At 46.6% G+C, this 16,032-nt stretch overlaps 1 protein-coding gene across 1 annotated transcript; it reads left to right on the top strand.

Annotated features, from left to right (window-relative positions):
- The first annotated feature begins 1,604 nt into the window (after positions 1-1,604).
- LOC133451727 (NLR family CARD domain-containing protein 3-like) lies at positions 1,605-15,564 on the top strand. The gene is made up of 5 exons (XM_061730869.1): positions 1,605-1,698; positions 2,466-4,314; positions 4,624-4,791; positions 14,575-14,748; positions 15,185-15,564. Exons 1-5 carry the CDS (start codon positions 1,605-1,607, stop codon positions 15,372-15,374), a joined length of 2,475 nt encoding a protein of 824 aa, XP_061586853.1. The 3' UTR covers positions 15,375-15,564.
- Positions 15,565-16,032: the final 468 nt, after the last annotated feature.

Genomic DNA, 16,032 nt, shown 5'->3' with positions numbered 1-16,032 from the left:
GTCGATACTTTGAATGAAGTTTTTCAGACTGATACTCGTACTGATAGATGCAGCTAAACTTCTGCTGCAATACTTGATACTGACATTAAATCTAACATAGTATAATTGAGATGCTCTCACCATGTCAGCCGTATTTATTTTTAATCTTGTCCAAGGAGTGTACGTTGGCCAAAACGATGATGGGAATCGCTGGCTTGTGTGGCTTAGAGGCTAGCCTGGTTGGTTCTGCCTATAAGCAGAAACTCACGGCTGTATGTGCACCTTTGGACTTTGTAGACGCGATAACGACGGACAGGAACACTTTGATAGACAAAGGAAAAAACATATTTAGTGCGAACTGTCCACATTTGTTCTCAAACATTTTTTATGGTCAAATGAAGGAAATTAGCTTCACAGCCTCGTTATAAAAACAACCAAACTGTAACAACGCCTTGTCAGATTCATCGTCAAAAGGCAACTTAAAGGGAAACATGTTCATTTTACACATGTAGCTCTAAATACATGTTGGTGATTCTACGTCGTTCTGAAATTATGGTTCTTTTCAACAGTTTGAGCATGACATCCTTCCCATTTTGCTCCTTTACTATTTACGGTCGGTTTCTCCAACTACTTGGGTTGAGAACCTGACAAATCTTTATTTGCTTTTATTTTCCTTTTCACATAACAAGTAGTGCGGCAACTTAGTAGAAACTATTTGGAGTGGAGAAGGTCTTTTTCTCTGGGAAGACAAGGGAATAGTCGCTTGTCTCCAGCCCACCAGCTCCGTCTCCAGCATCTATCTACTCATGTATTTACCATTCCTCCTCTTTACCATTTACCATTCCTCCTCTTTATGTGTCCAAACCATCTCCCACTTTCTTCCCTTACTTGATCTCCACTATGTTGGACTATAAACACATCCACCATATGTTATTGAAATGCTGACGGAGCTGCAGAGCTGTCAGGGATGTTAATATATTATTTGGGTAGTGACACCTGAAACGGTGATGTTGAGACAGATTTGACCAGTTTTTATATATATTTATATCAACACCCACCTAAACATTTCTGCAGACAAGTCTCTGGTCACACCTTGCTTAGGAAGGTGTCTAAGAACACAATTAAGGATCAGGGGCCTCATTTATAAAGCTTGCGTGCTACAAAACAGGGCTTGAAATATGCACACGCCATCTTCTACGCAAAGATTGGGATTTATGAAAAAAAATAACGGAAAAATGTGCGTATCTTTACGCAAACTTTGATCCTAGCGCACGAACATTTTGAAGATATGGGGAACTGGCGAGACAGGCGGTGAGGTGGTGAAATTAAGCCTGATTCATGTCATACTTTTAATGTCATCACATATCAGACTTATAGATCCATTACACCCAAACCGGCAGTGTTAGACACGCCGTGCCGGAAACCTCCTTGTCACCCACCACGTCCAACTGTAGAGTGACTGAGGACATAACAAAGATGTCCAATGTGCCTTTTCCCAAGTTGCTGTTGAAATGTATATGAATAAACAGATAAAACTGTACTTACCGCTCTCCTCTGTGGTCTCCACCAAATCAGTGTCTCTTTCCCTTTCTGACACTACACCACACACGCTGGCCGTCCCAAGGATGGAGGCTATGTTGGTGTCCAGTGGTGTGGGCTCGGGTGTCCAGCGGTGTGGGCTCGGGTGTGCAGCGGCCCCCACCTGTCACAGCTCTGATGGTGCCAGGCTACTCTCCTCTCGGCCTCCACGTTCAGATCACACCACTTTATTTTGGCCACAGATCTGTCCGTGGCACTCACAGTCTTTACAACAGCAACGACGTGCTGCCACTCACTCGCTTTCTTTTTGTTAGTGATGCCACTACTGTGACCACCAAATAATTTTTTTCCTGGCCTCCACCTCATCCACAACATCTCCATCTCAGTCTCTGTGAAATTTTGCTTTCTGGGTCTCCTTGCCATGATTTTTGAGTGTAAAACACCATTGATCAGCAGGCTCATTTATATGCAAAAATAGTCATGAAGTACTTTGCATTGCCCATTCATGGTATAAAGTGGGCGTGTAGAGGGCGGGATATGAGGCTAATTCATGTGCGCAACCTTCCAGGTGGACTGTGATTTATAAAGCGAACATTGCATGCAGATGTGCGTGCACACGGTTTTATGAATCAGGATTTATTTGTGCGCACGTTATTTTCGGCTTTTGAGCGCACGTACACTTTTAGTATGAATCCTACGCACTCTTTTATAAATGAGGCCCCGGGGCTCTACTGCTAACATCCTGGTACTAGAAACCCAGATGTTCTTGTCACTTCCACGTCCTGAATGTTCAGAGGTGTTTTAAAAGTGATATACTCAATATTGGACAGCTCTTCGTAAAGTTACAGCTGATCAGGAGACGTTCAGATCTTGATTATTTTTAGAATTAAGTTGTTGAGTGAACTTCATAAAACACTAAATCTCTGTATTTATGTTCTTTCATTAAGGTACGTTAGTTGAAGTTTGTAAAAAGTTGAAGTCTAAGCTTAAGGAGAAGCACCAGTATGTGTCTGAGGGGATTAATAAAGCAGGAAAGAAAACCCTTCTGGAGCAGATCTACACGGAGCTCTACATCACAGAGGGAGGGACCGGAGAGGTCAACGATGAACATGAAGTCAGACAGATTGAAGCAGCTTCCAGGAAACCACACAGAGCAGAAACAACCATCAGACAGGAAGACATCTTTAAACCCCCACCTGGAAGAGATGAACCAATCAGAACGGTGATGACGAAGGGAGTGGCCGGCATCGGGAAAACAGTCCAAACACAGAAGTTCAGTCTGGACTGGGCTGAAGGCAGAACCAACCAGGACATCCAGTTCCTGCTTCCATTCACCTTCATACAGCTGAATGGGCTGAGAGAGGAGAAGTTCAGTTTGGTGGAACTTGTTCATCTGTTCTTCACTGAAACCAAAGGAATCCGCAACTTTGAAGAGTTCCAGGTCGTGTTCATCTTTGACGGTCTGGATGAGAGTCGACTTCCTCTGGACTTCCACAACAATGAGGACCTGACTGATGTTACAGAGTCCACCTCAGTGGACGTGCTGCTGACAAACCTCATCAGGGGGAACCTGCTTCCTTCTGCTCGTCTCTGGATCACCACACGACCCGCAGCAGCCAATCAGATCCCTCCTGAGTGTGTTGACATTGTGACGGAGGTCAGAGGGTTCACTGACCCACAGAAGGAGGAATACTTCAGGAAGAGGTTCAGAGAAGAGGAACAGAGCAGCAGGATCATCTCCCACATCAAGACATCACGGAGCCTCCACATCATGTGCCACATCCCAGTCTTCTGCTGGATCACTGCTACGGTCCTGGAGAACGTCCTGGAGAACGTCCTGGAAACCAGAGAGGGAGGGGGGCTGCCCAAGACCCTGACTGAGATGTGCATCCACTTCCTGGTGGTCCAGGCCAAACTGAAGAAGGTCAAGTATGACGGAGGAACTGGGACGAATCCACACTGGAGTCCAGAGAGCAGGAAGATGGTGGAGTCTCTGGGAAAACTGGCTTTTCAGCAGCTGCAGAAAGGAAACCTGATCTTCTACGAACCAGACCTGAGAGAGTGTGGCATCGATGTCAGAGAGGCTTCAGTGTACTCAGGAGTGTTCACCCAGATCTTTAGAGAGGAGAGCAGCCTGTACGAGGACCAGGTCTTCTGCTTCATCCATCTGAGTGTTCAGGAGTTTCTGGCTGCTCTTCATGTCCATCAGACCTTCATCAAGTCTGGAGTAAACCTGCTGGAGGAACAGAGAACCAATCACACATCTGAAACACGAGAAGTTGTTCAGGACGAAGATGAAGATGAAGATGAATATGAGGATGTGGATGAAGATGATGAAGAAGAAGAGAGTTGCCTCCATCAGACAGCTGTGGACAAGGCCTTACAGAGTTCCAACGGACACCTGGACTTGTTCCTGCGCTTCCTCCTGGGTCTTTCACTGGAGACCAATCAGAACCTCCTACGAGGTCTGATGGAACCAAAACGAAGAAGATCACAGAACAATCAGAAAACAGTTAAATACATCAAGAAGAAGATCAGTGAGGATCTGTCTGCAGAGAGAAGCATCAACCTGTTCCACTGTCTGAATGAACTGAATGATCGGTCTCTGGTGGAGGAGGTCCAACAGTCCCTGAGGTCAGGACATCTCTCCAGAGGTAAACTGTCTCCTGCTCAGTGGTCGGCTCTGGTCTTCATCTTATTGTCATCAGAAGAAGATCTGGAGGAGTTTGACCTGAAGAAGTTCTCAGCTTCAGAGGAGGCTCTACGGAGGCTGCTGCCGGTGGTCAAAGCCTCCAAGAAAGCTAAGTAAGGACGAACACGGACACATCTGTTTTAGTTACAATCACATGTTGTGTTCTTGGAGGAAACCAGTTAAATTCACTGTTCAACTAAGTTCAGGTTCAGGTGGGACCAGTTCACCTCAATCATTCATCTCAGGAAACTTTACATGTACATACATACAAGAGAAATGCAGCAATTACTATAACTATTAGTTGAAATAATCAGCATTCATTGATAATGTATGATTTATTTATTTGTTAAATTACATAATAAACTTTCCTAAATAACCTCATGACCTCTCTTTAATCTCCTCTGCAGGTTGAGTGGCTGTAACCTCTCAGGGAACATCTGTCCACTTCTGTCCTCAGTTCTCAGCTCTCAGTCCTCCAGTCTGACAGAACTGGACCTGAGCAACAACGACCTGCAGGATTCTGGACTGGAGCAGCTGTGTCCTGGACTGGAGAGTCCACACTGTCACCTGGAGTCTCTCAGGTCAGAATCCACCAAGTGTTCAACTGGTGACCGTTACAACTGTTTGTTTGGTTGTTTTATTCGATCCCTGTTAGCTGCTGACCTTTCACAGCAGTTTTTTTTCTGGGGTCTCGTCAGAATCATAAGCTGAATTACAACATTATCATTAATTAAAATACATAAACATACATGCTCACAACTCAGAGACAACAGACACTAGGACACATCCTTAAAGTCAAAAACAACATTATAATCAGCACAATGGCATTATGACTTTACATTTCCTCTTTTGAAAATCAGGATTTACATTTTCTCATCTAACTCTCAAACACAATATTAATAAAAATCATCAATAGCTTAATTTAAAAAGAATAAAAACATATTCTACATTCTCCACTTCACCAGGATGGATGGGGATTCATTACTTCCACTGGTCTGATAAAGTTGCTGAATGACTCAGCCAGCTGCTTTGTTCTGATTTACCTGCAGCCTGGCCAGGTTACGTTTGGTTGTTCTGGACCAAATCACGGAGCAATAATCTACATTTGACAAGACTGATGTGTGTATCACCTGTTTAATCAAATCATTAGGCAGAAATGTCCTGCAGTGTTTAATCACAGCTGTACCTCTACCCATCTCTGAACTATGTGGTTGTTACGAAACCTCTGGTCAGGCCATGTACTGATGTTGAAACCCAGGGTCACATAGCATGAAATTTAAAAGGGAACCCAAGCATTAAAAGATGCCACTGATTCAAGATGGCTGGGCCACTGATTCAAGATGGCTGCCACTAATCTTCCTGTGTTAGAGTCTCCTTGCAAATCTGCCTAAAGTCACCAAAATATTATGCCATCCATATGCTATGAAAGCATTGTTGATAGTAAAGTGTTTTATTTGGTTAACTTTTTGAGGACATTTGCTCAGTTTGGTGCTTTTGACCGTGGATTTTTGAAAGGGGCATGAGAACACATGGTGAACAGCAACAGAGCTTCAAGCTTCCTGGAGCATACTATTCTGTAAAAAAGGTTGAAAACATGGCAACAACAACTAAAAAGTTGGCAGAGGAGTTGGAAGAGATTAAAAAAACACTCAATTGCATGACTGAGGAGATCAGCAAAGTAGTTAAGCAGCAAGCCAGCCTGTTGGGCCTAGTGGAAGAAGTCCGTGAGCTGAAGGCCACAATCCAACTTAAAGATCAGAAGATCCAACTGCTCGAAGAAAGGATTGATGATTTGGAGAAGTACTCCAGGGGATATGAACAAACTGGAACCTGTCAGATAGATATGATTTAAACCAACGTAGAGCTGTCCCTTTAATCCCAACAACATGCTCTCACCTGTGCAGTAAAATGCTGATCTATAGTGTCAAAAGCAGCACTGAGGTCCAGTAGGACCAATATGGATACTAATCCCTTATCTGAGGTCCAGTAGAACCAGTATGGACACTAATCCCTTATCTGAGGTTCAGTAGAACCAGTATGGACACTAATCCCTTATCTGAGGTCCAGTAGAACCAGTATGGACACTAATCCCTTATCTGAGGTCCAGTAGAACCAGTATGGACACTAGTCCCTTATCTGAGGTCCAGTAGAACCAGTATGGACACTAATCCCTTATCTGAGGTCCAGTAGAACCAGTATGAGGTCCAGTAGAACCAGTATGGACACTAATCCCTTATCTGAGGCCATAAGAAGGTCATTCGTGACTCGAACCAGTGCTGTCTCTGTGCTATGATGCATTCTGAACCCTGACTGAAAAACTTCAAACAGATCATTTCTATACAAATAGTCACATAACTTGCTTGAAACTGCCTTTTCCAGAATTTTAGACACAAATGGAAGGTTGGAAATTGGCCTATAATTAGCTAAGGTGTCTGGGTCAAGAGAAGGTTTTTTAAGTAAAGGTTTAATTAGTGCCACATTGAAAGCCTCTGGTACATATCCTAAGTTTAGGGATAGGTTGATTTGGTCCAGTATTGTTGAACCAATAAGAGAAAAAACATTTTTGAATAGTCGAATCGGGATGGGGTCTGACATACATGTGGTTGACTTAGCTCTATTGACGAGTGAGGTCAGCTCCGGGAGGTCTATAGGATCAAAACAGTCTAGAGTCAAGTCAGAGCCTAGGGAAGTCGCTAAAGCTGAAGAAATGCCCACAACCGGCTAGTTGATTTTTTCTCTAATTTTGATGACTTTACTGTTAAAGAAGCTCATAAAGTCCTCACTACTGAGAGCTGCAGGAATGCACGGCTCAACAGAGTTGTGACTCTTTGTCAGCCTGGCTACAGTGCTGAACAGAAAACGTGGGTTACTTTTGTTATCCTCTATCAACGTTGAATAATAAGCTGTTCTGGCTTTACAAATGGCTTTTTTATATAATATTAGAATATCTTTCCATTCACGATAGGAGTCTACAGACCTACAAGAGTACCACTTCCTTTCCATTTTACGCACGTTTTGTTTCAACATGCGGATATCTGAATTATACCAGGGAGTTAAGCTCCTATGGTTGGAAACCCTCCTTTTCAAAGGAGCAACTTCATCTAAAGCTGAATGCAACAGATCAGCAGTGTTACTAACAAGGAAATCAACATCAACATCAGAGGTAGAACCCAGGTCACTGGCCTCTATTGCTTCAGTAGAGGCTTCACTATTTTCGACTGTCGTAAGATGAGCAATGGCCTCCTTAAATTTAGCAATAGCTTCATCAGATAAAAACATCTGCTAAAATAAAACCTCCTATTTTGCACTTCAACAGTTTACAGGTGACACCAACAGATCATCAGTTTCAACACCGTAGCTGAGAACGAGATGGAGAGTATGATTAAAACAGTGCGTCGGTTTGTCCACTTTTTGTGAGATACCCATTGATTCTAGAAGAGAATTGAAAGCTAATTTAAGATTATCACTTTCAACATCCATATGAATAATAAAGTCACCCACTATTATGAATTTATCTGTACTGATCAATTATCCAGATAGGAAATCTGAAAATTCAGACGGAAACTCTAGATAAGCACCAGCAGGGGGCCGGTACACTACCACTAACACAACTGGCTTCTCTGATTTCCAGCTCGGAAATTTCAGACTAAGCGTGAGGCTTTCAAATGTATTATAATTGCACTTAGGTTCAGTCTTTGTTTGGAGACTGGAGTTATAAATTGCTGCGACTCCTCCACCTCGGCCCGTGTTTCTAGGAATGTGATGATTAAAGTAGCCGGGCAGAGTCGATTCATTCAAACTAACATACTCTTCCTCCTGTAGCTGTCATGGTTTGGTTTTTTAAGGACCCAAGTGCAGGAGACAGAGGGAGGCTGGAGGCAGGAGTTCTCAAACAAGGGTTTTAATCCAAAAAAGGCAAAAGCAAAGCGCTGCAGAGCAGGATTAACCAAAAAACAGGAACAGGGAAAAACGACGGGGAGACATGGAGGAGAGAACAGTACGGACCGACAGGGAACCAAGGAATGACAAGACAAGATATACTGAAGGGATAACGAGACATGACGAGACACGGGTGCAGACACAATCAGGGCAGATGGGACACAGGCGGGGCAAGACAGAAACTGAAAGTTACAAACTGGGGGGAAGTGTCAAACCCTGACAGTAGCCATGTTTCTGTTAAACAGAAAATATCACTCCTGCTCTCTGTAATTATATAATTTACTAACAGAAACTTGGAGTTTAATGATCTTATATTTAATAGTCCACATCTAATTTTTTGGTCTCTTATTGGTACCAAATGTGCATTGGTTTTAAATTTTACAAGGTTATTTTGGTTAACGCCTCTTTAACGCCGCACCTCGTGAACTTTTGGAGAAGAAGATAAGAAATCCTTTAATAGTCCCACAGAGGGGACATTTGCAGATTACAGCAGCAAAGGGGATAGTGCAAAAAACAAGAGGCATCAATAGAAATAGTAATCACACAGTAATATGGAGGGGGGGTAAAGTGGAGGGCGGGGAACTGCAACCAATTCTATTTTGCTAGGCACCTGGTTAGAGTTGCCAATTACATCATATAATCCTACAGTTTTAGAGTCGCTAATTAGGGCCCGAGCACTGAAAGTGCAAGGACCCTATTGTATCTTCTTCTTCTTCTTCTTCTTCTTCTCCCGCTTTATCCGTTCCCGGGTCGCGGGGGCAGCAGCCTCAACAGCGTAGCCCAGACTTCCCTCACCCCAGACACTTCCTCCAGCTCCTCCGGGGGGAGTCCGAGGCGTTCCCAGGCCAGCCGAGAGACATAGTCTCTCCAGCGGGTCCTGGGTCTTCCCCGGGGTCTCGTCCCGGTGGGACATGCCTGGAACACCTCCCTAGGGAGGCGTCCAGGAGGCATCCGGTACAGATGCCCAAGCCACCTCAGCTGACTCCTCTCAATGTGAAGGAGCAGCGGCTCGACTCCGAGCTCCTCCTGGGTGACCGAACTCCTCACCCTATCTCTAAGGGAGGAAACTCATCTCTAAGGGAGGAAACTAATCTCTAAGGGAGGAAACTCATCTCTAAGGGAGGAAACTCATCTCTAAGGAAACTCATCTCTAAGGGAGGAAACTCATCTCTAAGGAAACTCATCTCTAAGGGAGGAAACTCATCTCTAAGGGAGCGTCCAGCCGCCCTGCAGAGGAAACTCATCTCTAAGGGAGCGTCCAGCCACCCTGCGGAGGAAACTCATCTCGGCCACTCGTATCCGCGATCTTGTCCTTTCGGTCACTACCCAAAGTTCATGACCATAGGTGAGGGTAGGGGCGTAGATTGACCGGTAAAACGAGAGCTTCGCCTTTCGCCTCAGCTCCCTCCTCTCCATTGTTCCCTCACTCGTGAACAAGATCCCGAGATACTTGAACTCCTCCACCTGAGGCAGGACTTCTCCACCCACCCGGAGAAGGCATGCCACCCTTTTCCGGTCGAGAACCATGGCCTCGGTCTTGGAGGTGCTGATTCTCATCCCTGCCGCGTCGCACTCGGCCGCAAACCGCCCCAGCACATGCTGGAGGTCCCGGTCTGATGAAGCCAACAGGACAACATCATCTGCAAAAAGCAGAGATGAAATCCTGAGGTTCCCAAACCGGATCCCCTCCGGCCCCTGGCTGCGCCTAGAAATCCTGTCCATAAAAATTATGAACAGGACCGGTGACAAAGGGCAGCCCTGCCGGAGTCCAACATGCACTGGGAACAAGTCTGACTTACTGCCGGCAATGCAAACCAGACTCCTGCTTCGATCATACAGAGACCGGACAGCCCTTAGTAGAGGGCCCCGGACTCCATACTCACTCAGCACCCCCCACAGGATGGGACACGGTCAAATGCCTTCTCCAGATCCACAAAACACATGTAGACTGGTTGGGCAAATTCCCATGAAACCTCGAGCACCCTGCGGAGGGTATAGAGGCGGTCCAGTGTTCCACGACTTGGACGAAAACCGCATTGTTCCTCCTGAATCCGAGGTTCGACTATCGGCCGTAATCTCCTCTCCAGTACCCTGGCGTAGACCCGGGGAGGCTGAGAAGTGTGATCCCCCTGTAGTTGGAACACACTCTCCGGTCCCCCTTTTTAAACAGAGGGACCACCACCCCGGTTTGCCACTCCAGCGGTACTGTCCCCTTCCTCCATGCGATGTCGCAGAGGCGTGTCAACCAAGACAGCCCTACGACTTCCAGAGACTTGAGGTACTCAGGGCGAATCTCATCCACCCCCGGTGCCACTGAGGAGCTTACGAACCACCTCAGTGACCTCGGCTGGGGTGATGGATGAGCACGCCTCCGAGCCCCAACCCTCTGCTTCCTCAGTGGAAGGCATGTCAGTCGGGTTAGGGAGATCCTCAAAGTATTCCTTCCACCCTCCGACAATGTCCCCAGTCGAGGTCAACAGCTCCCCACCAGCACCATAAACGGTGCCGGCAGAGTACTGCTTCCCCCTTCTGAGGCGCCGAACGGTCCTCCAGAATTTCCTCGAGGCCGACCGAAAGTCTTCCTCCATGGCCTCCCCGAACTCCTCCCAGACCCGAGTTTTTGCCTCCAGGACTGCCCGAGCTGCGGCCCGCTTTGCCTGCCGGTACCTATCTACTGCGTCAGGAGTCCCACCGGCCAACATAGCCCGGTAGGACTCCTTCTTCAGTCTGACGGCATCCTGTACTTCCGGTGTCCACCACCGGGTTCTAGGATTGCCGCCACGACAGGCACCGGAGACCTTGCGTGCACAGCTTCGAGCCGCCGCGTTGACAATGGAGGCAGAGAACATGGTCCACTCGGACTCGATGTCCCCCGCCTCCCCCGGGATCCGAGAGAAGCTCTCCCGGAGGTGGGAGTTGAAGATGTCCCTGACAGAGGGCTCGGCCAGACGTTCCTAACAGACCCTCACAATCCGTTTGGGTCTGCCCGGTCTGTCCAACCTCCTCCTCCGCCAGCGCATCCAACTCACCACCAGGTGGTGATCAGTTGACAGCTCAGCCCCTCTCTTCACCCGAGTGTCCAAGACATGCGGCCGAAGGTCAGATGAAACGACAACAAAGTCGATCATTGACCTCCGGCCTAGGGTGTCCTGGTGCCACGTGCACTGATGGACACCCTTATGCTTGAACATGGTGTTCGTGATGGACAAACTGTGACTCGCACAGAAGTCCAACAACAGAACACCGCTCGGATTCAGATCGGGGAGGCCGTTCCTCCCAATCACGCCTCTCCAGGTATCACTGTCATTACCCACGTGAGCGTTGAAGTCCCCCAGTAGAACAATGGAGTCCCCAGTTGGAGCACTATCCAGTACTCCTCCCAGGGACCCCAAGAAGGCCGGGTACTCCGCACTGCTGTTCGGCCCGTAGGCACAAACAAAAGTGAGAGACCTTTTCCCGACCCGAAGGCGCAAGGAGGCGACCCTCTCGTTCACCGGGGTGAACTCCAACATATGGCAGCTGAGCTGGGGGGCTATAACCAAGCCCACACCAGCCCGCCGCCTCTCACCCTGGGCAACTCCAGAGTAGTGGAGGCTCCAGCCCCCTTCAAGGAGCTGGGTTCCAGAGCCCAAGCTATGTGTGGAGGTGAGCCCGACTATCTCTAGCCGGTATCTCTCAACCTCACGCACAAGCTCCGGCTCCTTCCCCCCCAGCCCCCATTTATCTGTCATTGATTATTAATCTGAAGCTTTTGACCAGAACTTTTGACCAGAACTCAGTAAGAACGTTTACATGCAAAAGAACAGAAAGTCGTATTGTTGTCTTAATCCAACCTATATCGAATTTTTAAATGTATACACCTTAGCGGAGCTGTAGACGAACCGAACCACAGCTCTTGAGATCGAGCTTTTGGTGCCAGATAAAGCGTCCTAATCCGAGTTATTTTGGCATGTATACACAACCCACGCTTAGCCGAGGTACTGACTGACCCGGGGACTGACGCAGACTGAACCAGACAGGTCCGAAAGACCTGTCTGGTTCTGTCCGACAGTCAGGTCCTCCATCCTCGTCTGAGGTCAGACGAGGACGGAGACGTTCAGTCGAGGACAAAGAAGAGGATGGGGTTCAAGGACAACATGCCTTCATGAACTTTCATGTCTTTTCAGATTCAGATTCAGACTTTTTATTGTCGTTATACAGGGCACCACGAAAGTAAAGGCAGGAAGTTTCTAGAACTTTATGAAGTTCACTGGATTTTCAGGAAGGATGGCACAATTTTCATAAACTGCTGACAAAGCATTAAAATTGATCAACATATAAGTTCATTGACGACAAAGCAGACGGAATATGATATGATGAATAAATGAGGTAACATCCCGTCAGCAGCTGGTAAATTAACCTGTTTCCACAGCTGTGGAAACACTCCACAGTCATCCCTATCCCCCCAAAAAATAAACCTAACCCTATTGACTCTGAATGATCTCCGTCCCGTGGCCCTAACCTCCCTGGTGATGAAGGCCATGGAGAAGATCATCAAACATCACATCATCAGAACAACTGACACCCTAATGGACCCACTCCAGTTTGCATATCGCACAGGCAGAAGCGTGGATGATGCAAAAATCTTCATCATGGAGTCCATTCACAAACACCTGGAGCTCCCCGACTCATCCGCCAGACTTCTTTTCGCTGACTTCTCTTCAGCATTCAACACCCTGCAGCCCCACATCCTGGCCACTAAACTCTCCTCCCACTTTCACCTGGATGACCAGTTAATCCTGTGGATCCTGGACTTTCTGACCAACAGGACTCAGAGGGTTCGGGTCAACAACTCTCTCTCCGACCTCTGCTCCACCTCCACTGGCTCCCCTCAGGGATGTGTGCTCTCCCCCCTGCTCTTCATCCTCTACACCGATGACTGCAGAGCCACACAGCCCAACCGCCATCTGGTCAAGTACGCTGACGACACAGTTCTCCTGTCGCTGCTGTCAGGCCCCTCACAACATCACGGACCCGCTCTGCAGGAGTTCGTGGAGTGGTGTGACAGCTCCAAACTGGAACTAAACCCCAGCAAGACCAAAGAGATGGTGGTGACCTTCTCCAGCAGACAGAGGGATCTGGCTGCTGCAGTCACCACCACCATCCACGGGAAGCCAGTGGAGACAGTCGTGGAATACAAATACCTGGGCACCATCTTCGACAACCTCCTGAAATCCTCTGCCAACACAGAGGAGATTCTCAGGAAGTGTCACCAACGGCTGTACCTCCTCAGGAAACTCAACTCCTTTGGAGTCAGCACTCACATCATGATGACTTTCTACTATGCATTCCTGGAAAGCATCATGACCTTCTCTATGACCTACTGGTTCCACTCCCTCAGCATCCAGAACAGGAACAGACTGCAGAGCACAGCATCATTATGCTCTAAAATCATTGGCCTGCCGGTCAGAACTCAGAATTCAAAAGGGTCAGAATTCAACCAGCAGGCCCTCAGTCAGGCAGCTAAAATCATGAAGGACCCCTCCCACATACTCCATCCCGCATTCCAGTGGCCCCTCCAGGAGGCGCCTGTGCTGCGTCGCCTGCAGGACTGAGAGAAGGAGAGCTACTTTTGTCCCCAAAGCTACCCTGCTTTTTAATTCCAGCTGCTAAACACATCCCCCACATCCACAGACCCCCCCCCCCGGACTACTCCATACTCTGTTAAATTGTTTACTCCACTGTCGACACTTTACATTGACACTTTACACTGTATATTTACACTTTACACTGTCACTTTACACTGTATATTTTATTTAAACCACAGTCACTCTATTGTACATTTTTTCTGACATTCTTATATTTATATACTTTTTTTTTACATTTTTTCTTTGCACATTTCTTGTACATATGAGACATGCCCCACTTATCTGTTTATTTTATTTTTATTTTTTTATTATCCTATTTGATACCTTCAACGTTTTGCTGCTCCGTTGCCTTGAAATTGCCCCTCGGGGATAAATAAAGTATTTCTGAATCTGAATCTGAATCTGAATAAATGTTGGGAAGGGGGAAGGTGGCTCAGTTGGTAGAGCGTTCAACGATTAACCTGAAGGTCAGTGGTTCAAACCCTAGTTCCGCCTGTGTCCACCAAAGTGTCCTTGGGCAAGACACTGAATCCCCCGGTAGCTCCCGGTTGTCAGGCCAGCGCCGTTGTGTATGGCAGCTCCGCCGACAACTGGTGTGTGAATGTGTGCGTGTGTGGGTGAATGTTTGCAGTGTAAAGCGCTTTGGGGCTGTAGGAGTACAGCTGGAAAGCGCTATATAAGTGTAACTCATTTACCATTTGTAACGTCTCCGTCAGAAACCACATGTCTTCATATCAGCTGGACTGATGTAAAAAACAACCATACCATAGATTTGTATTTTCTTGTTTCTTTATTCAGATTGAACAGCTGCCGGTTGTCAGAGATCAGCTGTTCTTCTCTGGGCTCAGCTCTGAAGTCCAACCCCTCCCATCTGAAACATCTGGACCTGAGCATGAACAACCTGCAGGATTCAGGAGTGAAACATCTGTGTGGATTTCTGGAGAGTCCAGACTGCAGACTGGAGACTCTGAGGTCAGTTCACTGATTCAAACAAATACCAGTGAAGATCAACTTAAGAACAAAGTCAGTTCCCTTGAAGAAAAATAATGTCTAATTACAATTGAATGCGTTTATTCTTCATTCAGACTGGAGGGCTGTTGTTTATCAGAGATCAGCTGTTCTTCTCTGGTCTCAGCTCTGAAGTTCAACCCCTCCCATCTGAAACATCTGGACCTGAGCTGGAACCTGAACCTGCATGATTCAGGAGTAAAACATCTGTGTGGATTTCTGGAGAGTCCAGACTGCAGACTGGAGACTCTGAGGTCAGACATGTTTTAGTTGTGTGTTCAGATGAATCTGATGTGAAAGTTGTGTTGACACTAACCTGCAGACATCAGGCTGATCTTTTACTGATCCACACTGACCATCTGACTGCTCTGAGTTCTTCTTCACTAGTTTCCTTGTTCAGTTTGCAGTGCTGCGGTCTGTCAGAGATCAGCTGTTCTTCTCTGGTCTCAGCTCTGAAGTCCAACCCCTCCCATCTGAAACATCTGGACCTGAGATTCAACTACAAGCTGCAGGATTCAGATGTGAAGCAGCTGTCTAATCTGGTGGAGAATCCAGACTACAACCTGCAGACTCTCAGGTCAGTTTACTGACTGGGGCTTTTGGAATTTTGTTGGAGAGTTTGTTCACCTCAAACAAAGACACCATCAATTCAGATGAAGGTATTTCAGGTGTTAATTGTCCAAAGCTCCTTGTTCTAACCTGTGTTGGAACCACACACACATCACCATCGTACAACATGTGTGTTCCTGCTGTCATGAAACAGCTCAATTTCCAGACAGAACCAAAGACATCACTTCTTGGAAATGTTACTTCTGAGGTAAATCTTTTTAAATGTGCCACATTGTGTTTTTTCTGACTCTTAATTTTTAAAAACTGAGTGATATATTCATCTTTTAAAATTATCTCGCTGCATTTTAAGTGGCACATGACTGAAAATAGTCAGTAGTTTTTCAGGGCACTCAAAACAAAACATTTTAGTCGTCACTGTTAAGCTTCACACACTGGGCCACGGCCTGTTTGGGTGTCTGCCTCACTCAGCCACATTCCAACGGCTTTCCAATCTATCTAAATGTGTTTTTATTTTTTATTTTTAGCGAGTGATAACTGGCCTCAGTCTAACCTGCAAAGCCTCCAGCTGTTTAACGCTCAGGCTTCCTGTTTTCGGGAATCTAAGCTGTCTGACCCACAGATCCAATTGTTCTCGCCATAGTTAACTATCATATATCTCATGTTTGGTGCTGACAAATC

This window comes from Cololabis saira, chromosome 10 (genome assembly GCF_033807715.1).
Source record: "Cololabis saira isolate AMF1-May2022 chromosome 10, fColSai1.1, whole genome shotgun sequence".
NCBI lineage: Eukaryota > Metazoa > Chordata > Actinopteri > Beloniformes > Belonidae > Cololabis > Cololabis saira.
The sequence above is the reverse complement of the archived record's forward strand: the minus strand, read 5'-3'. Positions and strand labels throughout refer to the sequence as shown.